Source organism: Carassius gibelio, chromosome A21 (assembly GCF_023724105.1).
Source record: "Carassius gibelio isolate Cgi1373 ecotype wild population from Czech Republic chromosome A21, carGib1.2-hapl.c, whole genome shotgun sequence".
NCBI lineage: Eukaryota > Metazoa > Chordata > Actinopteri > Cypriniformes > Cyprinidae > Carassius > Carassius gibelio.
The window spans coordinates 17,223,318-17,247,948 of NC_068391.1; the positions used below are offsets into that span (position 1 = coordinate 17,223,318).

At 36.6% G+C, this 24,631-nt stretch overlaps 3 protein-coding genes across 4 annotated transcripts; all 3 read right to left on the reverse strand.

Moving 5' to 3' along the window:
• Positions 1 to 1,283: 1,283 nt before the first annotated feature.
• On the reverse strand, positions 1,284 to 5,969 carry LOC127942009 (dynein light chain 2, cytoplasmic). The gene is made up of 3 exons (XM_052537522.1): positions 5,803 to 5,969; positions 2,891 to 3,027; positions 1,284 to 1,781 (listed from the first exon to the last, which is right to left on the reverse strand). The coding sequence occupies exons 2-3, from the start codon at positions 3,020 to 3,022 to the stop codon at positions 1,644 to 1,646; spliced, it is 270 nt and encodes an 89-aa protein (XP_052393482.1). The 5' UTR covers positions 3,023 to 3,027; positions 5,803 to 5,969; the 3' UTR covers positions 1,284 to 1,643.
• A 1,719-nt stretch (positions 5,970 to 7,688) lies between these two features.
• Positions 7,689 to 12,477, reverse strand: LOC127942005 (serine/arginine-rich splicing factor 1B). Of its 2 annotated transcripts, XR_008149241.1 has the most exons (5): positions 12,037 to 12,477; positions 11,418 to 11,605; positions 10,078 to 10,250; positions 8,947 to 9,759; positions 7,689 to 8,297 (listed from the first exon to the last, which is right to left on the reverse strand). XR_008149241.1 is itself a non-coding variant. In XM_052537517.1 (4 exons), the coding sequence occupies exons 1-4, from the start codon at positions 12,225 to 12,227 to the stop codon at positions 9,571 to 9,573; spliced, it is 741 nt and encodes a 246-aa protein (XP_052393477.1). In that variant the 5' UTR covers positions 12,228 to 12,477; the 3' UTR covers positions 7,689 to 9,570. The 2 variants fall into 2 exon arrangements, 1 of the variants encoding a protein (XP_052393477.1); XM_052537517.1 differs by having other exon boundaries at positions 7,689 to 9,759.
• A 2,730-nt stretch (positions 12,478 to 15,207) lies between these two features.
• LOC127942001 (fructose-bisphosphate aldolase C) lies at positions 15,208 to 24,328 on the reverse strand. Its single transcript, XM_052537512.1, has 9 exons — positions 24,183 to 24,328; positions 19,271 to 19,404; positions 18,911 to 19,122; positions 18,323 to 18,377; positions 18,079 to 18,239; positions 17,523 to 17,606; positions 17,234 to 17,408; positions 16,812 to 17,011; positions 15,208 to 16,175 (listed from the first exon to the last, which is right to left on the reverse strand). Exons 2-9 carry the CDS (start codon positions 19,380 to 19,382, stop codon positions 16,083 to 16,085), a joined length of 1,092 nt encoding a protein of 363 aa, XP_052393472.1. The 5' UTR covers positions 19,383 to 19,404; positions 24,183 to 24,328; the 3' UTR covers positions 15,208 to 16,082.
• Between the last annotated feature and the right edge of the window lie 303 nt (positions 24,329 to 24,631).

The following is a 24,631-nucleotide window of genomic DNA, read 5'->3' on the forward strand; positions in this document are numbered from 1 at the left end:
GATATAAAAAATTAGATACCAAACACTGATGATAGCTGTTATGTCATCATTATGTCCAGTGTGTTGATTCTGGAAGTCTGGACAAAAATTTAATAAAATATTTAAATCTGAAACACTTTGGGCTTGTAATGTCATTCTTGTTTTCAAATTTATTAATGTCTGTTCATATAATGTGGGGAACCGTTTTTGTCAGCCGAACCCTGTGAAATAAATATTTAACTGAAATATCTCTGAGGAAGGTAATATTTCAATAATTTAACAACACATTCTCCTGTTTACAGTTCTCTGATGTCAGTTAATGATTACATTAGGTAAAAAGCGTTCAAGTATTTACATTAGTTTTATTTCAAATTTTTATGATTTGAATATTAGCTTTTTATCCACTCACAAATTGCATTTTCTTACATTTAAACCCAGTTAGGGAAACCCTGGTGTCATGTAATGTTTAATGCATTTTATTTTACCTTGATAGCAAAAGATGTAATATATTTTCTATTTCTTTACTTTTTTAAATTTTTTGCCATTCTGACTTTTGTGGTTTATTTCGATATCTAACACATTAGACTTTAGTGTATTCCCCCAAGATGTTTTCTAACCACACCAGAAGAAAGAATGTAGATATTATACCCCAAGGAGACATGCCACACCTATTAGTGTTTCTGTGCCAAAAATAAAAATTCTACCTGAATTTGATAATCTGGGACAGGTCACTTTGTGCAGCACTGCATTTTAAAACATGGACAGCAGATAGCAGTCTGGCCACATTTACACGCCACATCGTCTTCCACAGGCTGAGCTTCAGAACAGACTGAACTCATCTCTGTATAAAATATTTAGCGAGGGACTGTCACTCACCTATGAGGCCTTTTGTCTCATGACAAAGGGTTTGCGATGGGGACATATGACATGTTTAAATATATAGACTTTAACGGCCATAAAAGCAGCACAGCCTTCAGTAAATGTGTGTCCTTGAAATTCAAGAGGTACTGTATCCCAATAATGGCCCCTTGTTTCCAGACAGGTCTGTTCATTAGTAATTGAACTCAGCCTGCATTCTCCATACCTCAGCAAAAAATGCACACACCAAGAGCCCATGACTCCTGAGATACTGAAGCTTGTTAAATTTTCTTAAGCTACACTTCAGTAAGAAGCAAATGAAGAAAATGTATCATGTTAATTTAATTTTATTTTACATCATATAACTAGGGATAGGAAACGGAATGCAAAAAAAATCATGTTTGGATCTACAATAATAAAAAAAAAAAATCACTTTATACCCAGAATACGTATGACATATCATTCTTTAATATAATTTAAAGGCAGCAGTTGAAGCATTTTGTACAACATCAGTGCAAAACATAAAAAAAAAAATAACTTGGAAAAAAATGACAAAAATCATCTGGTTGCATCAACTCGTAGAACTATAGAAAGCAAAAAAGTTACTGTATTGCAACATATACAAATTAAATAATATACACGGTCCATGCATTTATGCACAGCCTCCATAGCTAAATTCACAAGTGTGTATGTGGGAGAGAATGTAAGTGTGTGTGTGTGTGTGTAGAGAGTGTGGCTCAAGCCATCAGTGCATCACAGTCCAGGTTTGGAGTTGATGTCCAACTTTCATGAACGACAGCAGTTCCTCAGCCCGATTTGAAGAGCAGAATGGCCACTTGACCCAGGTAGAAGTAGATGAAATGCTTAGTTTCGTGTGTCACATAACTGCCAAAGTTCCGTCCCACAATACAATGCCATGTCGGATTATACTTCTTATCAAACTCCTGTTAAAAAGCAAGAAGAGTCATTTATACTTTACTAGAAGCAACAGTATTCTAGGAGGCCTGGCCTACAACAACAGTGTACAAGTCCATATTAATGCATCTACATATTTTATGATGTGTATATTGCAAATGCACTAAAATAATAACAATGTTAATACTTCATTAAAAAGTAATGTTACATAATACATTTGAGCGGTGGGTGGGTGGCTGGGGGTTAACGAAACATTTGGCTGAACGTTAGTTACAAATTATTGAAGTGTATTACAAATTCAAATGTTAATCTGTTTTTATTTTTATTTCACAAAAAATCTTTAGCAATAGTTCATCCAAAAATAAAAATTTGTGAAACTGTACTCACTTTTAGGCCAACCAAGATGTAGATGAGCTTTTTACTTCATTGATACAGATTTGGAAAAATTTAGCATTACATCACTTGCTCACCAAAGGATCCTCTGCAATGAATGGGTGCCGTCAGAATGAGAGCGAACCAGTTGATAAAAACATCCCAATAATCCACACCACTCCAGATCCATCAATGTCATGTCAAGTGAAATGCTGCAGCTTTCTAAGAAACAAATGCATCAAGGGGTTTTCATTTTAAAACCCCACTTCTGTCCAATTTACAAATCAATAACGCTTCCTCCAGTAGAAAAAGTTGATTTCACAATGTTGTGTATATTTATCTCCTAAATCAGATGAGATGACTTTTCACAGGAGAAAGCGATATTATGGATAAAGGACACATATTTAGCCAGAAGCCAATATTTGAAGTTAATAATGGGTTTATTACAAGCTTTACGCTTCACATGTCATTAATTGATGGACTGGAGTTGTGTAGATTATGGTAATGTTTTTATCAGCTCTCATTCTGACGGCACCCACTCACTGGGGAGTGATGTAATGCTCCAAATCTGTTCCCATGAGGAGACGAACTAAAACCGGCCTGAGGGCGAGTACAGTTTCAGCAAATGTTCATTTTTGGGAGAACTATTTATTCTGTCTCACTGAATCTTTCTAAGAATCAAGATAAAACAGGAAATAATGTCTTGACTAAACTACTGTTGAAGTCTGTAGAGGAGTCTATCAGAAATAGTGTGTGGATGCGTGACCTTTTTGATATATGCAGCAATGTCCTTCTCAATGTTGTACTTCTCCATGGCCTGTGTGGCACAATCCACTGCATCCTGCTGCATGTCCTCCGACATATCAGCGTTCTTTATCACTGCCTTCCTGTCAGTCATTTTGGCTGTGAACATGAAGAAAGAGAAAAGGCAAAGGGGATTCACTGACCGTCTGGAATACAGTCATAAGAACAATGAAGAACCTAGATCATGAAAATTCATTAGCTATTTAAAGCTTTCTTGTTTAGTAGTGCCACCATCAAAAACAATTACAAATAAAACACTTTCCCGAACACTCCTTCCAACTGGACGGACACAGAGCCAATGCTGCTGTTTCGGGATGTGAAAAAACTCAATTTAACCCATTAATGGCTTATAGTTGATTCTGCGTATTAAGTTGTGATTGGAAAAAGTCATTAACATAAAAAAACCTCCTTTCACCTTTCAAATTATGAAAAGGTAAAAAACAAAGGTTTAAGTTAGCAGTGACAACCTGGATCATGTTTAGACACACTGAATAATCCTCAAAAATAAAATGTCTCAAAGCTAATAACATTCTGTAAACACTTATCTTCTTCTTGCAACCTCAAGAGCCCTGTTGCTTTATTCTTGGCCAATACTAATCTAAAATATTCACACACACACAGTCAACACTAACAAATAAATAAAACTAGGGTCTGACTCTCTACAAGCGCTTGTCAGTTCATTTAATGGCAAATTCGGATGTAAATGTTCCGCTCTGGGACCTGTCTGAGTTTACGGAGTCATCTACCTTTCCAATCAGCTTATTAAGGAACTAGTGCATCTATTAAAAAGGAAACGTGCAGTCATGATTTGACAAAAAGGAGGCCACCTCAATCAGCTCCCTCTGCACAAGACTCCAGTGATGGGCCCAGGAGAGGGAGAAGGTTGATGAAATCCATTCAGTGAGGAGGACGTATGAGAAAGCACAGAAATCACAGCTTTATCCAGCTCGGTTTCCTGACATGAAACTAAACCAAGGCCAACTGCATATACAACAGAGAGGTCATCTACATCGGAGATGTTTCGAATCATTTGCATTCAGTAAACTGACATTTGGAATTAGAGATTGACCGATATTGTTTGTATGACTCATAACTTGAGGTTATTCTGAAGCTGAAGTGTGTTATTTTCGCCTATCCTCGCTTAGTATGCAAACAGCACTAAAACCACTTGTTTAATTTCCCTGAACAGTTTAACTATCAAAACATCCCAGCAGAGCAAAACTGGTTCAACCAATCACATAAGCTTGGGGCGGGTCGATTTGTTATACTGGCCAATAGCACATTTCATTTGCTTGATTTCAGCTTTTTAAATAAAAATAAATAACTAAGATAATAACAATTCATATTTAAGTAATAATTAAATATATGTACAATAATTATCATAGCAGATAAATTTTTAAGCTGAAGTGTGGGTTTTTAAATATTCTCCTGCCCCTGCTTAGCATGCAAATAAAACTAAAAGCCATTTTTAGGTTGGATTTCCATGAAATTTTTAAACAATGTGGCACTACTTAAAAACATCCCAACAGAACAAAACTGGACTCAACCATTAACAAATTTAGGGCGATTTGATTGACAATTTGTTTGACTGGCCATTGGCACATGGAGGTGTGTTTGATTATTATTATTATTATTTTTTTGGACAAAATAATGGGAAATAAATCTATTTATAGCACTGTCAAGCGATTAATCATAAATTAATCACATCCACGTCCTTTGTTTACACAAGTATTTAGGCTACTGTGTATATTCATGTATAGGAAAATACACATGTATTCATGTATATATTTTAGTGCTGTCAACCGATTAAATAAAATTAACTAGCTAGTTTTTAAATATACTTTTATATTGCAATGATTTCACATTCAATCTTCAAATTAATGTTCAAACAAAGACTTTTTGTATTTGTTTAATTATATTTTTTTTTTTATGACTTAAGGCAAGTCAATGGTATCAATGATACCAATACTGCTTTCTCAATAAAATTGGCCTCCTCCCAATATTTAACCATTGACTACAGCATTCAACATTACAGTAATACAGTATAATTGAAAGCGATCAATGTTAACATTTATTTTTTAAAGTCTAATAACTTAACTTCGGCAACAATAGTTTGCAACTTATATAGCAGATCTAATAACTGAAATAGAAAAGTGTGAATATCTGCAATAATAATGGACAAACCGATTATAGGACTATAAAAGGATGAAGGTCTGAAGCAGTTGCGAGTTGTGAAATTAAATTTAATTGGACAGAATTAAAGTTAGAGTAAATTATGCTGCAAAGCACAATTAATAATTAATACATCACAGGTGTCTGCCTTTGATAAGGTCACGGAAAGGGAATCACTCAGAGCTAATATAACTATATGTTGCAAGCTGTGGCTGTTTTTACAATTCAAATTTAAGTAACTTTCACCCAAGTGCTATCTTGTCATCATCATACAGCCTTTGCCTGGACTCTGGTGTCCCCAGATGTGTGCATTAAAGCCATACGGCGCTGATGTCCTCAGCATCTGCTCTAAATGCTCTCTCATGATTGGCAGAATTACGTTACGTAACATTTTTCTCCAGACGCCGAGGAGCTCTAATTTGTATTTCACGCCGCCGCCCTTATTATTCTCTACAAATTTACAAAGCATATTTCTTCTAAAAAACATCGGAACACCGAAACCATTAATAATAATTATTTCAATAAAATTGCTGCAAGGCTCAGGTAGCGGCGAGTGCTGCGTCCATGATGCTTCATTTGACTACTTAATTACTAAACTTCCCCAAATGCATAACGTACATGTTTTTAATACATTCATTTTCTCGGGAGCTACATGGTCAACACGTCGGATGCATGCATAGTAAATAAATGCACATTGCTCACCCTCTTATGATGCTTTTACTCTGGAATACTGTTTAACGCAGGCTGTTTTGAGCCGCTGTGTTCACGCTTGACTTCTCTAACCACTCTTTCAGTCGTAACTCGACCCATGCGGCTGAGCTCGTAACTCAATACCCAACTTCGCGTCACGAAACCCGCCCACCGCACTGCACCGGCTCTCTGATTGGTTCACGCAGAGCCTCTCCCCGCGTGTTACGGGCAGTTTCCAGTAGCTTCTCACTCCCCGCATTTTATTTCATCCCACAATGCACCAGGGCCCGCCTGGACTCAGAATCCCACATCCTCGTCGGGCCAGAGGTATTGAGGAATTACTAGAATTGTTTACCAAAATATATGACGGTCCAAGTTTATATGTAACTGTTGGTTACTAAAAATTAAAACTAACTTAAATATTGTGTTGACCAGAAGTTCTCAACCTTTTTTACGCCATCGCCCCCCACCCATTGTCCTGGTCTCTTACCTACCCCCATTAAATTAAATGTAGTCTAATCGTCTAATTGCTAATTATTTAAGTTGATTGTTATTTTATATCTGTAATGGGGACTACTATTATTTTTACCGTAAGCTCACATTCAAATGTTTGGGTTTATTGAGATTTTAATGAAAGACAGTAAGTTTCTTTCATTTAGAGTTTTCAGTAATTTGTCGATGTTGAGGTTTCTTTCACACTGTATCTGATTATGTGTGACTCACTCTTAGCCTGTTGCCCCAAAGGTTAAAGAGACAAATTCCTGTTTAGAATATGTCCACAGGAATATATATATATATATATATATATATATATATATATATATATATATATATATATAATTTTTTTTTTTTTTTACAGAAGATAGCTCCTTTCCTGAAACCCTTCCTGAAACCCTTAACTGCTGTGGATTTTACCTCTACATTTTGGGTGGATGTTTTCTATTAGCTTTCAGTGAAAAATAATATTACCCTTTTTATATGTGTGTGTGTATTGAAGAATAGAAATATATATTGAATTCAGTGTTTTATGACTCATTTACACGTGACATGTAATTAGAAGAAATATAAATCATCCTTTACTATATTTCTTAGATTTTGTGAGAATATTCCAAAATATGGTTGCAAATACTTGAGATGGGAAACTTATGCTCCTCATCAAAATAGTTACTATTTCAGTGTTGTCCTGTTTTATATATTTGTTTTAGTCATGAGTCCATACATTTCAAATCATCCTTTATTTTTTGTATGTCAGTGTTGTAACTTTACGTTACATGTGCATAAAAATTCTAGCCAACTATTTGTTTTGACGGTAAGCTCGACAGCTGCGCTACAGAAAGTAAACACTGCAAACACTGAAGGAGTTGTGGAAATGACACATCGTCTAGTCTAGTAGCATTGGTGTAAACTGGAGCAATTTTTGAAGGGGACACAAATAATCCAGCTAAATTTGTACTTGTTAGGATATGTATAAACAGAGGAAAGCCTTAGTGCAGCATGAAGACCGTGTCAAATTAGACAATGTCAAGCTGTTGTGGTCGCACCGTTACAGCACTCGAGTCCGTTGCTGGCATTACTATCCGGGTCATCATTTTCTTTTGCAAGTTTCACATTATATATCTTTGGAAAAATCTCACCTCAACCACACGATCCCCAAGAACACCTCAGCGTTAAGCATGATTTATTATTTCACATACTTATTTACAGCTATATGTAAAGACAAATGCCAAAAATGTGTTGCTTTGTGTGCCAAACTACGTTAAAGAATTGACAACATAATAATGTTACAAAAGAATAAATCACAATCACCTCAGTCATTTCATACACTTCATATATATTTGTATGCTTCAGAGTGCAAGTTAAATTATGATTTCTATAAAAATGAAGCAAAGAAAACAATATTTTACTTGAAAATTCAATCTTTATTTAAACAAGGGGGAAAGACAGAAAAATCAACACACTACAGTCTAGAAATATAAAGTAGCCAATTATGGGGGGAAAGAAACACCACTGCCAACACAGCAAATGTTATTTGAAAGGTAATTTTTGAATCCCTAAATAAACTACAACATCCCCCTGAAAATTTGCCTATTATCCCACCCTTCCCTCGAATTCGCCCCTATTTACCATGCTCCTTATGCTGATTCCATCCAAAGCAACTGATCCAGCCTTCTGGTTCCTTGCTCTGCTTCTTTTTATACCAAAAAAGTAATCTCACAAAAACAAAAAAAGCACCTGGATCCCTTCTGCGCGCATCAATGGGGCTCCACGAAAAAAAAAAAAAAATGAATTTGATTTTAGAAAAGCCAATTACGATGTCAAGTATCCTTTAATTGTGGTTTTGGGGGGATGCGGGGCTGGGATCCTCTCCAATGGTTCCCGTTCCCGGTAAATTGATCCCGCTCCATGTATGTATCCATCCTTATCCTAATCCTAATCCTGATCCTGAACTGATCCAATGATCCGGCTCCAAGGATCGGGACACAGTGAGCCCCTCCTCCAATCCAAACCTTTGAATACCAGCAAAATCAAAGAGAGGGAGGTAACAAGTTAGATTCAAAGCTAAATAAAAGCTTTTATCATTGAAAGCTTCTATAAATTGATCATAGGAGCGGTATTTTTTCTTTCTTTTTTTTCTAAATGACAAAAAGGATACCAGACTGATACGCTCTCAAAGAAATTTAGAACACCACCTAAACACATTAAATTGTGCTTAATGAAAAAACAAGAAAAATAAGCTATGAAAAAAAAAGTCTTCCTCTCGACAAATACATAATTTACATGAGAACAACTGCACATGGCAAGCCTTTATCTTGTCTAATGAAAAATCTATGTGAGTGGCCAAATCCCAGAATATTTTGGACAACAGGCAAAAATGTTTTTGTATTTAAAAATTACCACCCCCCAAAAAAAACAAAAAACCAAGCTGTCTTAATGTATGCACAAGCATCACAACATCCAGACAGTACACATGCATGCTTAGCAGCAATGACCAGTGAGAAAAGGTAAATTAAACGGGGAAGGGGAGTGTTGTGAAGGGAGGAAGAATGGCAAAGCAAACTAATGTGTTACTGAACTAAGAAAATCCAGAGTACTGGAAGTCTGTAGAAAAACAACAACTGCCTTTTTGAAGGTGACTAAAGCCATTTACTGTCATACCATTGCCTCCTTAAATGAAATGCCTGCTCCTCCTCCTCCAAATATCCTAATATGAATGAACTGTGCTTCAAAATCCTTTATTCCAAAGCTTTGTTTAATCCTGCTCTTCTGTTGTCTATAGAAAGACATGAAAAGGTAAAAGTAGAACAGTTTTTCAACAAAAAAATTATCCCACCCCAGAAAAAGCCGGTAAAGAAGCATCATCAACAAAATAAAAAAGTAGCAAATTAATTAGTCACACATACAACTATTTAAAGCATTTCAACATGTCCCTTGTGTCAAATATAGTACAAGGGATGAGTATGAAGATCCAGTTAAAATGGGGATGCAAGACAAAGACACAACAGGGTCATGGGATAGGAGACAACAAACAAAGAATTGATGAGAAAAAAAAAAGTAGAGAAAGGATAACATCTACTTAGCTACACGTTGCTGTCATTAGCAGAATGACAGTCAAAAAAAATTAAAATAAAAACTAACGAACCAAAAATGAGAGAAAGCAAACTGGGGAAAGTGGAGAGACGAAACAAGTCAAGAGAACAATGAAGTACAACAGTGGGTCCAATAGAGGGCGACACAGGGTGTATATGATTGTGGCCAGCCAACTAGCTGGGATGTGGGTGTTTAGGTGCGGGAACGGGATCGGCTGTGGCGGGGCGAGTAATTTGGGGATCCTCGATTGCGTCGTGGAGAGTAGCTGCGACTGCGGCTGATGCTCCGGCTGCGACTCCTGCTGTGGCTCCGAGAGCGCGAGCGCCCATAACTGGGGCTGCGCGGGCCATCCACCTTTACACGAACGTAGGCCGTCTCCCCCTGAGGAACATAATGAGACACTTTCTAACGAAGAACTACCAGATCTCAGGTTACTCATAAATAATGACTCACTTGGCGAATCTAAAACGGATCCTGTTTTTTGTTTTTAAGACTTGGCGCTATACCAAATTACACATTCTTCCAGATGTGGCCCGCTGATAAAATCACTTACATTCAAAAGAGCCATTCCATGGATCCTCCTAGTCCATGTGGCTTCATCATGGGTCTCTGACATCAAGCTTACCTTGACATTTCCAAATCCTTAAGCTATGCCCTGTCCTGTCCAATGGCGGTCTATGTTTACAAACTCACACCTACCTCATGTGACCGGAACTTAGTGTTATCCAGCTTTCGAACGGCGTAGGTCATGTCTTCTTTGCGCACAAACTCCACAACGCCGGTGCCATCTCGGAAAACGTCAGCATAACATACATCACCTGCTTCACGCATGTGATCCTTAAGGTCCTGCCAGCTGCCACTAGGAGGAAGTCCTGGACAAAAAGAATATCACAACCATTACATAAGCAGATCCCTCTTTTTTACGAACAGCACCATTTCGAGATTGGAGTAAGACAGGATATTCTGGTTTTGTGGGTACTTTCGCCAAAAACTATGGGAACTTTGAAAGAGCTCTTGTGGTGCAAATTCCTTTTCGGTTATCACACTATTTAAAGATTATAAACAAATGGATAACAGTTTCTAAAATTAAATGAATATTTATTTTCCACCATATTTACTAAAATACTTAAAAATAATTTGAAAATGAATAATTTTTTAATATTTGAAATGTAATACATTTGTAAAATAAACCATACTTATAATTTAGATAGCAAAATTGCAATTCTGCGAATAAAAAAAATGATGAAAAACACAAATAAAGTAAACAATGCATAATCTGGTTAATCAGTGCGCACATTTTCTCAAATAAAAATCCAGGTAACGGTAATCTCGCATACAGTACACAGTGAATATCACATAGCTGCAAAGAGTGCTCAGTTTCATCAAAATAAAAGTCTGACACTTAGCAGCCAAACAGAAAAAGGTGGAGGATTTTAGGTGGACACCAAAGAATACTAAAGGCTGGACTACACTATACGACTTTTAAGATCAGAACTAATTTTTAAATACCACATCATGCACTTTTTCTTTTTTTTCATAATTGCTCTAGTAAAAAACTGGACTAAAAGATCACACTATCTGAATTTAAAGGGGAAAAAACACACAGCTTTGTGTAGCAATCATCTGCAAGCTGTGACCGACATAAAACACGAAAAAAAAACCTTTGACTTAAATTTTATTTTATGAAATATTTGTCACCAAAATGCTGTAGAAAAAACACACTTGCACTCGTTAGTTGAAAATTTAGCCATGTTTAACAGTTCCAGTGCTTGAAATAGCATTACACCTCCCCTTTAAGTCTTTCAGAGAAAACAACAAACTCATGCAGTAATGTAACCTTATTTTTAAAGAGCCATGACAAATGAAAATATGTACTAAAATTGGCTTAAAATATAAAACCTGTTGTCCTTCAATTTAACAGAATCAGTCTGAAGCTTGAAAAAAAATGTTGGGAGTCTGTGCCCATCCATACACTATTATGTGGGAAAGGACCCGATATTGTATGACAAAGATGTGTTAAACCATGCCTGTCCACTCACCTGACACTATGACCCTGTACTCTGAACGCCTGGATGGAGGGCCATATCTGCCTCTGGGAGCTCCAGCTCCTCCACCACCACCGCCTCCACCTCTTCCACCTCCCCTGCCACTCCTGGGGAACTCCACACGAAGACGGTAGCCATCATAGTCATAGCCATCTCGTCCATGAACAGCATCCTCTGCATCTCTGTAGACAGAAATAATGAGTACACAGAAGTGATGCACTTATAATCCTCAAGGTTACGCGCAAGGACGCTGGCGCATGCGCAGAATGTTTTTACTCAATCCACCATTTACAGATTTAGAACATTTCATGAAAACACACTTCACAATTAGGATACTTCTGTATACTTCTCAGAATTTTAGTTTAGCTGATATAACGTTATATAAATTACCAAAACCTCCCTACTTCAGTGTTATAAAAGAATCTTACGTACGTTGACGGATTTGCGCGCCTCATATGAGCACTTAATTTAGAAGACTAGTATTTGCGTATAAAACAGGTATTTATATCATTTAATAAGTTAAAGAGATAGCATCGTCTTGTTGACTATGCATTTATCAACACCTAACGTAACACACTAGGCTGGGTTTCTTAGATTTGCTTGTCTTGTTCACCTCGGGTCTTCGAATTCCACGAACGCAAACGGCGGACCTCCTCTTCTGTTTTTAAGGTCGATATCCCGAATGGCTCCGTATTTATAAAACACATCCTCTACGTCCTTGGTGCGAATATCAGGGGGTAAGTTACCAACGTAAATCCGACAGTCATTGTTCCCTGAAGGCCCTCGAATCACACCGCCAGACATTTTCAACAAGAAGTTACACAAACGACGTTGAGAATTTTAATCGAGAACCGTAAATCGTCAGGGGATATGAAAGAAATTCGTCAGCACTGCGTTCACCGATCTATGCTACAGGTTATATTCAAAGCGTTTATCTACCAAAGAAACCCAATACGTCTCTCTCAATATGGCGCCGTCACATTCTCCCTCAACAACACACGCTCGTGACGCTCCGCGGAAGGATGACGTAGCGCTTGGTAGTACTGCGGCAGCATTCACGAGTTCCATGTCATTTTTATTTTTTATTAAAATATGTTGTGACCTGCATTTGACCGACATCACTATTGGTATATCAGCATCAATACACACCATTCAACATGATCTAAGGTGGCGTAATACATAAAGTTGTTGTAAAGCTTTTTCTTCGTATTTTAAGCAGGATATGAGGGATTTTAAGTCTCAGTTTTACACTTTTATTCTGAAATAGTCTCTCTTTAAAATTAATGAAGGTTCATTAAACTGTTTTAGTGCATAACTGTCATATTATCGTACATCACACTAATTTAAAATGATGAAAATGATGACATCGTGTAACATAAGCCTTTCAAAAACGCCTTTAGTCCTTTGGTGCGATTTTAATGCATCAAACTAGTATGCAGTACCTAACTAAATATATACAGTAGTACAGTCGGCTACTATATTATTTTGTACAATAAAAAATATTTTTTTTAGATATTATCATGGGAATATTCCGGAAAATATTAAAAACAGGAAACTAATCATCTTGTCATATATTCTGTGTGAATGATGGAAATTCAGTGGCATAATTCCTGGATCTCCATACAAACCCTTTGTAAAGTTAACACATCAAACCAAACATTCTGAGAAGTTATAGAAAATGTCTTTAAACATAAGATAATGTTTTTTAATTTTTATTTTTATTATCTTGCATGTTATTTTTGTTACAACTATGATGGCCTTGGAAACAAACCACAATATGCCTAACAAACCCCCACAAACCCTAATGAAACTGAGATCATTACCCAGTGTTACAGTGTCTTAACAAGAAGAGATGCAATGCACTGGATGTGGACAAAGACAGAAACCAAATTACACATTGCATTCAGACAGAATTAATCATTTCACTTATTCATTGTTCAGTACAGCTGCCTTTGTAAATTTAAGCTTAACATAACATTCATATCAGCTGTTTTTCTTCTGATGACAGACTAATAAATAAATCAACTTTAAATGTACACCACACACACACACATCTTTTAATGGATCAGTGTGTTTCTGAACATGCTACACAATTGTTCCTGTGGCTCAGTGGAAGACCATTGTGTTAGCAGCGCAAAAGGTCATGGGAACACATACTGGTAACAAAAATGCATAGACTGAATGCACTGTACGTTACTTTGGATAAAAGCATCTGATAAATGCATACATTTAAGTGCAGCCATTAGTATGCATCAAACAGGTACACACATGGCCATGGGAAAAGAGGAATGTAGATGGCTAATTTCTGATCGTCTGGAAAATAAAAAAAAGATGCAAAAGAGAGTGATCAAAAAAGTCCCCTATATGAAGCCATAAATAGCCTCCTGGCTATACTGGAGCACAAAAGGCAAGTTCCCAGCCTCCCACTCAGCGACAGCAGACTGGAGCTGCTCTCCCAGCATGAGCCTGAAACAGACCAAAGAAAGTGAAATGAAACACTTTCATCAGGGAAAACAGGAATTTAAAAAAAAAAATGTATTAAAGTGAAATCTTCCAAGTACTAACTGTAGCTGTGCTAAGAACACACCCATCACTTTAACCATTTTAATGTTAACATTCTCAAGAATGGCAAATTATTCTATACAAGATACTTGCATTTGAAAGTTGATGAATGCAATCCAAAAACTGTGTGAAGAATATAAATATATAAAAAATAACAATTAAAAGGCTTACATCAATACAACAAATGTTATGAAATATTAAAATTCTGACTCCAAATGCTGACTGAATGAGACTTGCAGCTGTTGTAAAACATCCTCTTGCACCACTCCATGTTTCTTAATTTCTCTTATGTGTAAAAAAAGCAGCTCTAATCTTTTGTTGCATAAACAGTACAGCATTTGATAACTTTGTAACCGTTGCAGGGTACAGAATATTCCTCCAGCCCTGTGAGAAGTCACTACGATGTAATTGTAAGTACCTGAGAGTCCCCTGAAAAGTTGGCTATAGGAGCAAGTTTGTTCAATAAAGGCTGAATGTAGCTTTGAATGGCACCCTGGATATCCCAGTGAAGACTGGGCGACTTTGGGTCTGGTTTGAGCAAATGGAATGTGATCTCGTAGCCTAAGAAAATGTAAAAAAAATTAAATAAAGAAAATTCGAACAGTATGCTAATGAGAAAACAAGCCAAAATGAGGAAGAATACTCCCCAGGACTAGATTTGATGGCCCTCGTGCTGTCTGTCGTACTCTCCTTATTCACTTTGGTCATGTGGACAGTTGCTCAGAGCAGCTATCATATCTTAATGACGAAGGACATGATGTTTAAACAGCTGCTCCACTTCCATTTCCAGATTTGATAAGTCTTCTTCAGACTCCATGAACTTCCAAAGGGAGGGGAACATAGAAGCGCAGTGCCCCGTTTCCCCACATATACTTTTACATCCTGAAAGTACTGTTTTTTTTTTTTTTTTTTTAAACAATCAGGTACCATTTTATCAAGCACATCTAATTGGTCTCACAACACAAACATTGGATTCGTGCTTCCATATTTTTTTTTACTTTATGGAACACCAGAGTTTACTTTATTTGTTAAATGTGTCTCTATTCATTTTAGAAACAGTTCAACAGATCCATTAAATCACGTTGGGGGACTCTTGAGGAAAGCACAAATGTAATGAATGTGTAAATGTGAAACCGTCAGACATGGCTCAAAATGTGTGTAGCAAGTGTATGAAATAATAATAATGAAATAATAAACCTGCATATTGATGACAAACAAAATCTAGGCTTTTACAGTACTTTATTTTAGGTTTTACTATCTGACACACAAAGTGCTTAGAGAACATCAAATCACAATATCACATTTTGTCAACAGAGCAGTGAGAGCTAACCTCCCCAGGAGCTCCACAGTTTGGTCTGCTCTGCCGTTTACAGCCAATAGAAGATATTATTCATGTAGCGCTGTGTCACAAATACAGGGAGGAGAGGGAGAGGCATGATACACTCAAGCACACAACACAATAGAGCACAGATTCAAAATAATGGTCCTTTTCAAACTAATATTGTTAGTACTTCATATTTAATTTCTTGAACCATAATCACACAACCCAAACAAAGCATATTATATGTGAACACAACACAAAATATTTTTTAGAGTCTGGTGGAGTTAATTTATAGCTAGCAGTTACATATTACTCCATTTCATTCCCAATTATGATAAACTGCCCCTGCTGACACACATTGATCTGGACTCAGTATTCACATCTTCCACACATCACCGTTAAGACCAATGAGGTCATCCTGCACTGAAAGGAATGTGACAAGTTACCTCTAGTGGCTCGTGCCTGAATTGGAATGACTTATGTTGGAATAATAAAAACGGAATGCCTGACATATACATCCATTTAAAACCAGTAATGCAAGAAATCACGGCTAGAATGTTTCAGAAATAAAAAATAATATCCTTTGTACCTTTCTTTTTCTCCTCTCCAATACTAAAGTTTCATACATTTTAAATAGAGACATTATGAGACATTGTAATGACAACCCTAAAGTACAGATGTCAGCGCAGGCCTGTGATTGGTTGGTGACAGGAAGGGTAGCAGCTGTGCACTATACTATTGGCTGGCAGAAGCTTGAACGATAGGATGCAGGATGTTCAGTAGGCATGATTGGCCACGTAGAGGGACTGTGCTGCTGATCCATCGGTTCCAGAGGAGATGTACTTGCCTTGAGCAGCCAATCCATTAGCCTGAGGAAAGTTCAGGAAGATCAGTTTTTTACTTGCATGAATCAGCAGTTTACATCGACAAAGAACAAAACAACTGCAGCCCAACAATTCTATTGTTAATAATAGTATTTTTTTTTTTTTTTATATCTTTTTTATTATTATATTATTAAATATGCTATTATTTCATATACAATTATTTATCATATTTACATTAGAGATGGAGTACTCAGACTCGTACGGTCTCGAGTACAACTTTTAGCGGACTTGGACTTGTCACAAACACCCTTTTTTCCCTGTTATGGCTGAATATTTTTGGTTGCTGAAATTTCGGTACATCACTAATATTATATGCTAAAGAATTATTTGAATTAATTCAAATAATAGTACATATCAGTATTTACTAAAAAAATATTTGACCTATGAATTTATAGTTATTCACATTATTATCTGTATTAAAAGTTGTGCAAGAGACAAATTTTGCAACTGATTCAAGGTGGTGGTCACACAGATTAACCGTGTTGGCTAACAGAAAGCTGCTATGTTTAGAATAGACTTCTGTGTGAGCTATGCTTTATACATTGCTACACTACTGACAATACAATGGATCTCTGGCCAATGTGACCGCATCTTAAAGGGAAAAGGATTTGATGAACTGACCTCAGCACGCTTGAGGAACTCCTCTGTGGCAGCCTTCTCGTTTTCCTTAACTCCGCGCCAGGCGTTGAGGGCAGAGGCCTGCAGGGCACGTCCATAAGAGAAGGTGAGGGCCCAGGGTTTCGTCAGAGGGCAGTTGTTGATGGCGTTCAGGTTGATGGACGCGTCCTCCTCACTCTGACCTCCGGAGAGGAAAGTCACACCTGCCAGAGCGATTTCAAAATGGATTATGCACATTTCCTGAAATAGGACTCTATTTCTCACCATACACTGTTCACTGCTCACACTTTTGTTAAACATGCAGTTTCCTCTTGTCATCTACATCATGGCAATCTTTGTATGCTTAAAAAAACACACAGCACATTCTCAAAACGTAAGAGTAAATCAAACACAGCTGAGGTTTCTCCATTAGCCTCGTGACTCACCGGTTACTGCGGGGGGAACGGTACGGCGCAAGGCGGTCACTGTCGCCATGGCAATCTCCTCACTGTTGTATTTGGTGGGGCAGGAGTGTCCAGCTGTCACCATGTTGGGTTTCAGAAGAGTCCCCTCCAGATAGACATGATGATCAGACAGGGCCTTGTAGCAGGCAGCAAGGACCTGGAGATACATGGGAAATTAAGTAAAGTTAAGTAAATTTAACCTATAATATTTATCAACCTTTTAAATCAAGTCTGGTTTCCATACTATAAATAGCTGTCACTTTTAATGTACCTTCTCTGTAACATACTGGCAGCGCTTCAAGTCATGGTCCCCATCAGGCAGAATCTCTGGCTCAACAATGGGCACAATCCCATTCTGAAAAAACCAAACAGACAATACTGTCAAAAAAAGTCACACTGCATCCATCTAATCTCTGATATCTATGCATTAGCTTCAACTCTTCAAAAATATCTAAATACACATCAAGACCTTTTTGATTGGGATTTTTTACATTCAGTGTTATTGGTATTATTTATAAACCATAATAGTATTCAATAGTATTCAATTTCAATTAACTGTTACTTTTATTTTTCAGTTTAGTTTAAGTTTTAGTCATATGCGCTTTTGCCATTTTTTTGAAATATTACTATTTAGCTTTATTTCAGTTTCAGTTTGTTAGTTCAGTACTTCAGCAATTTATTTTGTAGGTTTTTTCATGTAAGATTTAATTTCAGCTTCAATTAACAATTCAGATAACAACTTTGAATAGTTCTAGTTTTAGCGAACAATAACAACACTTCTTGCCTTTGAGACAAACACAGAGGCCGCCAAGACTCAGTGAGCTCACCTGTTGGCAGATGCTGGCGTAGCGAGCCAGGACGTTAGCGTTCTCCATGATGGCTAACTCTGAAGGAGTGGTCTCGCTGATCTTCAGCACAGACCTCCACTTAGCAAAGTCTGCACCATCTTTCTTATACTGAGCACAGCGTTCTGACAGGCCATCAAGCCCTTAAGACAAACAGGTATCACATTAACAAAACATCATGACTGCCATCAATTTTAGCAAATACTATAACCGTGACTAAGCTTACCCTGTGTTGTGGTCTCTCCATTCGTTCCTGCCAGAGGGACAACACCTTTGTCAACCTGTAAAAGAGGACAACCTGCTGTAGATCAAACTGTCATGGCAGCATTACTAATAGTCCAGGAGTCCTGATTGCATTTTCTAATAACCATCCTAAAAAAATGTCTTAAACTATGCTCAATTCACATTTAAACTAGAAATACAAAGAAGAATATTTCAAACATCTTCAATCAGCTAAAAAAAGGTCTAATTAGAGAGAACCTTGTTGTGGAAAACATTAACAACCTGATTTAACCTTACAATCTTATCTTTATCCTTTGCCTACATGCCTACTTATATATATCTCAGCACTCAGTATTTATGGCAGCACTGCACATTTTATTTATAATTTTATACACACACACACACCACCTACAATGTAGTGGTTGGTTGGTTGTGCTCTTATCAACCTCAAGGCTGCATTTATTTGATCAAAGATATACTAAAAACAGTTAATACTGTTAAATATTATTAAACATTAAATATTTTATCATGTATTAAAATGTGATTTATTCATGTATCATGTATTAAATATAATTTAAATAAAATCTGGTACCTTGATTCCAACAACAATGCCCCTGTCCTTGATCAGTTTGGCAAAGGGTGTGCCATCATCAGCTTTCTGGTAAAGGGTCTCATGGAAGAAGATGACACCACCAATGCACTTGTCCATGCGCTCGTCAGCAGAGAAAAGGATCTGGCGGTAAAGACGGCGGTTTTCCTCTGTGTTCTCAACGCTGATGGGGTTCAGTCGCTTTGCCATGCTACCTGTACAGATGCAGACATACATTTCAGAGTGTTAGAGGGACTGACAGAAAGCTGTTTGCTCCATATTTCACGTTAAGAACAACATGAGGGGGGAGTAAATGATCACATTGGATGTGTTACTTCCATATAAGATGAAACCCTCACTGACCTGTGGACTCATCTGCAGCGAGGATGCCCTTCCCAGGAGCTACGATACGCTGAGCGATGTCCTGCAGCTCCCTCTTCTGCTCAGTTGTGAGTGCGGGGTACTGGTGCGTCATGATGCGTGCGGCTCAAAGCAACCTGCAACACAGGAATGGCAGACACACAACTGTCATTTCATCGATTTTACCAATAACTTCACACATTGGTGCAAATCTGTACTATATATATATATATATATATATATATATATAGTGATTTTGGAAGAAGGAATGGTCTCTAATCTCTTGTCAGGTGTTCTCTAACCTCATCAGGCATTATAGGAGAAAATTTAGAGCTGTTAAACTGGCAAATGGAGGTTTCAAAAAGATTTCAATAAAAGGGTGTCCTTAATTGTGGCCAATGTATATTAGAGAAAAACATTTATTTTTTAGAATATTTCAACCCATTTTAAATTCTTTTTTATCCAATGAAAGGTTAGATTTTTGTGCATTGTTTTAATAAAAGATCAAAAGGATTAACAATGCAGATCAATTTTTACAACCTTCTTTGATCATATTTACCAAGTGTGTCATTTTTTTTTTTTGTGCATGACTAATATATATATATATATATATATATATATATATATATATATATATATATATATATACATACACTTTTTTGAAATGTATGTAATAGCTGGCTATATAGTTACACACAAAAAGAAAAAACTATGGCTCTTGATTTGTGAATCAGGAAACTGGCTACTTTCTGCTGCTTAGAAAACACTACTTTACTCAAAGAAAGTCACACAAAGAACAACAGTTCATCTTCTTGGAAATGTCTGACTGCTGGCTATGGACAAACAAAACTGTGCCTAATAATTCAAGGTATCTAAAAGGGTCTGGTTAATATTCCGGCCTACTCTTCCTCACAAGCTCTTCAGTGAGGCTGAATTACATAATAACAAGGACTAAAGCCAGCAGAGTGTATTTTATTCCTGTTATGCAATCCCACTCCTCTAATCTCTGCTGTCAATCCCCATTAGACAGGCCCCACTGTCTGTTACTACATTTAAAGATCTGGATTGACCAAGCATTTCATTAAAGAAAAGTTTATTCATATTCCTTGTGAAAAAGAAATACACTTTATGGAAATAATATACTTTAAAATAATATAATTCGGTGCAAATTGAATGTAATGAGTTACTTAACTGCATGTTAATTACAATTAAATTAAAATGCCTTATAGTTGAAATTTACATTAAATATAATTATCTTAATTTAAGAGTACTTTTTGACCCATAAGTAGGATTATATTAATACATAATTTCATATTTACTTCTATTGTCTTTGAAAATATGGTTATAGTGTACTGTTGAATTGTACTGAAATTTATTTTTATTTTTTGAAACTTCAAAAATCACATATGTAAATATATTTGTAGTTACATGTTTAATGATTTGCAAATTAGAACATTTAAAATGTATTGACTTTAAATGTAATAATAAATAACAACCAGCATTTAAAATAATTAAGTGCATGTTCTTTAGTATGTTTGTCAACGCACTCAAATAAGTTTACTCCTTAGATTATAATAATAAAGCTAAAAATAATGATTTAAAATAGACTTTAAAATAAATCTTTAAATTTGAATTTAATATTAAGTGTTCTTTGTAAAGTCTACCCAAGTGTGTTAAAAAAGTGATGAAAGTCTACTATTATTTAATTGATATTATATTTTCTGCATGTAAATTTTTTTTAAAATAAATTGTGGGTTCAGTTCCCAAGGAACACACATAATGGTAAAAATAATAATAATAATACAAACTAGTATAGCTTGCATGTACTGTAAGTTGCTTTGGATAAAAGTGTCTGCTAAATGCATAAATGTAAATGGTTGAGTGCCCCCACATCTCTGTGTTGAATGGAACAAGCCAAAACCGGCACAGACTGGCTGGTGTGTGTGGATATAGATCTCTGTTTGATACGCCGTGACACCAAACACACCAGTTCATCCACAGAACCCATGAAACGAAAGAGAAAACCGTCCTATCATGACACAGAATGATTTAATGTTATATTGTCCTCAACTGACATGTTACTGAAATGAACTAAACAGAGATGCTCGGGTTTTAATGAGAGACTAAATAAATCAGTTGATTTCATGCCAGTTGTTGTTTCTCTAGCATCTGAGCTATTGTTTTATTTCTATGCTAGGATATGGTTTATCACAGTATTACTGAAGTGACACGAGAGCACCCCCCCCCCCCCCCCACCCACCAAAAACACAGCCTACGGCCGCTGTGTTCACATATTTTGAGTTTTGGAGGGATGCGTTACGACATGCTCTTATCATTCCACTTAGAGGGGAAAAAAGCATCTGACATACTGTAGTCTTCAATGACTGGCTTTATTTTGTGTTAAAGTTAATGTTAAAGGGATAGTTCAACAAAAAAATTAAAATTAGTCGTTCCAAAAGTTTCTTTCTACGGTTGAGCACAAAAGAAGATATTCTGAATAATGTTGGTAACCAGACAGTTGACGGTAGCCACCGACTCCCATGGTATGGTGGTGGTGGTGGTGGGGGGGGCTGGGGGGTTACTATGGAAGAAGTCCATCGCTACTGTCGCAAACTACACTTCTATTAGGTCAACATATTAATTATGTTAACAATTAATTAAATGTAATTAAATAAATAATTATTTTTAAATTAATTAAGTGTATTTATATAACATTTTTATTTTTAGCCATTTTATTCATACTAGATATTATAAGAATCCTACATACACTAATGGAAATAGGTTGGAGATAGACCTAGATATTATTTAGACTGCTCGCAAATGTTACATAGTTTATTATATAGTATTTCATAAGACAACTGCAAGCTCGGTTTACATTAAAGAGAACCACATCGGCTTGCCATTTATCAAGAACCATCTGTGTTTCTAACGCAGGTGAATACATTTTAATGAGTCATGATGACACTGTTTAGACACTGCACTTTTAAGTCATTTAGTTACAGTATTAATTCTTAACTAGTTCTAAACAAATCACACAGTGGATCAAATGAATGCCTTTAAGGCACCAATCTGCTAGATGCTTGGATATACAGTACAAGCTCAAAATAGCTAACCAGTCTATTATAAGTTACCCCTTCCGATCACTACTATCCCCTTTTACCATTACATATACAAAGCTGAAAGGATTTGGTGGTTTAGATCTAATTGCAAAAGAAAATAAATTAATTGAAAATCAAAATGACAAATGCTTATCCTTAGGTTGATAATGCCATCCTTTTGGAAACCTGTTCTTTTATTCAAACAAATCTTTATAGGGAGTGTGGGTGGCCTTTCAGAAGATGCTTCTAAAAGAAAATGTGCAAGGCATAAGCGACAGCTGACAGATTCAGTCTGCATCTGTTGCTCTGCACTGCATCATGCGCTACAGTGAGTCAGTGAGTGCCCATTTTTCCAGTGGCTTTGATCCCGGAAGCATCCTTCCCATTCATTCATTTTCTCCATAGGGATTTCAATGACACAAACCAGCCTGCTCAGGACAATGTAAATGTGAACTATAGTAAAAATGTATATGTATGATTGGTGGAAGGCTGTGCACTTAAATTGTGTAAATAAAAAAAAATATTGAGTATTTTTAAATACACCTGCTGAGTTCCAGCTGAGCTTAAGGATTATAGGTAGTGTAGTTCCTCAACACACATGACAACTTCCTTTAAAATATGAAATTGCACTGATTTGTTTGCCAAGAATTGGTTTCGCTAAAAAAAAATATTAAATTTTGTGCTTTTCTTTTTATTTCCACAGGACCTTAATGAAATGGTCATGCAAAAGATACAAAAATAATACACGAAAGAAGAAATAGAAGAGTCAAAGTCCACCGTTAAGAGGACTGTACATCCTGATCTAAGTCTCCATCATCAGCTTAGTTCATTTAACCTTGAGCAGCACTGTCCCCGCGGTGTCCTCAGTGAGGAGAGACACCATCCTCAGCGCGTCACACGACACGCGAGAGGAGGAGAACACAGCGTGATTCATTACGCGCCGTGACGCAACGCGACGCAAGCGTCCTAGTGCCCTCGCTAACAGATGCTAAAGCGTACAAGGGCGACATTAAGAGCGATGGACATCTTTTACAAAACCTGAATTAGACGTACATTATTTACATATCCCTTTTGAGAGCGTGTGCTGTTGTAAGGATGTGTATTAAGTCTCTAAAGGAAACGCTATTTCATCACGTTAGCTCATCTCAGCTAGGCTAAGCTACAGTGATGTAGGAAATGTGTACGTGCAGATCGGCCACACTCCCTTCTGCGGACAGCAGCCGCATCCGTGATGCTGTATAGACCCACACGTGCATATGACGCTTGAATTAGCATATTCTGTGATATAAACCCTGGTAAAATAGGTTCGGTTTGTCGGCTTTCTGTTAACTCTACCTTAGGTTTGTTATACGGAAGAGCGATGGTGATGATGATGGTGTTCATCCGTGCTCAGGGTGACATTGAATGTCATGAACGTCGACGTGATGATGTTTGTCTCTTAATATAGTCAATTTCGGAGCGTTTAAACGCTCAAAAACGAAAATTTCACACAGAAATTAATAAGACCGCATTTAAATGCTTTATATTTGCTATAGACACTACTAAAACGTGTTTATCGTTGTACCATGATGGAGAAGGCCTTCGGAATGAGACAACCACCTGTCGGATCATACATACTAATGACATTTAATGAAAAGCAAATAACGTTACACTATTAAAATAGCAGATATTTATAATAAAAATCATAAGGAATTAACAAAATTATATTCAACATATGTTTACAGAACGAGTAACATAACGTTAAATGTCATTCAAGAAAGCTTAAAGATTTCAATCATTTCATTTCATTCAAGAAATTAAAGATTTCAATCATTTACCTTTTTAGGAGAGAGTGATGCAAAAGAAGTTGTACTGTCGACAGCCTCCCGTTTCAATGCCGCAACGCAACGTGACCGCGCAGGAAAAGCTACCCAACTAGGGGCGTGGCTTTGGTCACGACCTTATTATAATAGCAATGAATATTCATGATTTTTAAAGTGACCCCGAACGTCAGCGTCAGCGTCTCGTGCTTGAGGTGTGTTGTAAGCACTGCGCATAGGTTGTGCGAGCACAGGCTTTTATTAAATAAAATTAAAATGTCTTAAAATAACTAAACATTTAAAGAAAAAGAAACAACGACACATACTATTTGCAAATTAATTTTTCTTATAAAACATTTATATTGGTAATATATGCAATGTTCAATACATTTACAAACGAACAAATTATTGGTTCTATTTAAACACAAAAAGTTTTTTTTTACTTAGTATATCTGATCGATTTAGAG

Bases quoted from the DNA above. Each gene is read 5' to 3' on its own strand.
- LOC127942009 (XM_052537522.1), bottom strand. From the start codon at position 3,022: ATGACTGACAGGAAGGCAGTGATAAAGAACGCTGATATGTCGGAGGAC. The intron at 1,782-2,890 runs GTCACGCATCCA...GCTTTTTAACAG, and splicing joins TTGCTGCATATATCAAAAAG to GAGTTTGATAAGAAGTATAA.
- LOC127942005 (XM_052537517.1), bottom strand. From the start codon at position 12,227: ATGTCTGGCGGTGTGATTCGAGGGCCTTCAGGGAACAATGACTGTCGG. The intron at 11,606-12,036 runs GTGAACAAGACA...TTCTGTCTACAG, and splicing joins GTGGAATTCGAAGACCCGAG to AGATGCAGAGGATGCTGTTC. The intron at 10,251-11,417 runs GTGAGTGGACAG...CTTTTTGTCCAG, and splicing joins GTACAGGGTCATAGTGTCAG to GACTTCCTCCTAGTGGCAGC.
- LOC127942001 (XM_052537512.1), bottom strand. From the start codon at position 19,382: ATGACGCACCAGTACCCCGCACTCACAACTGAGCAGAAGAGGGAGCTG. The intron at 17,607-18,078 runs GTGAGCTCACTG...TGGTTTTTTCAG, and splicing joins ACGCCAGCATCTGCCAACAG to AATGGGATTGTGCCCATTGT. The intron at 17,409-17,522 runs GTACATTAAAAG...ATGTATCTCCAG, and splicing joins GCCAGTATGTTACAGAGAAG to GTCCTTGCTGCCTGCTACAA.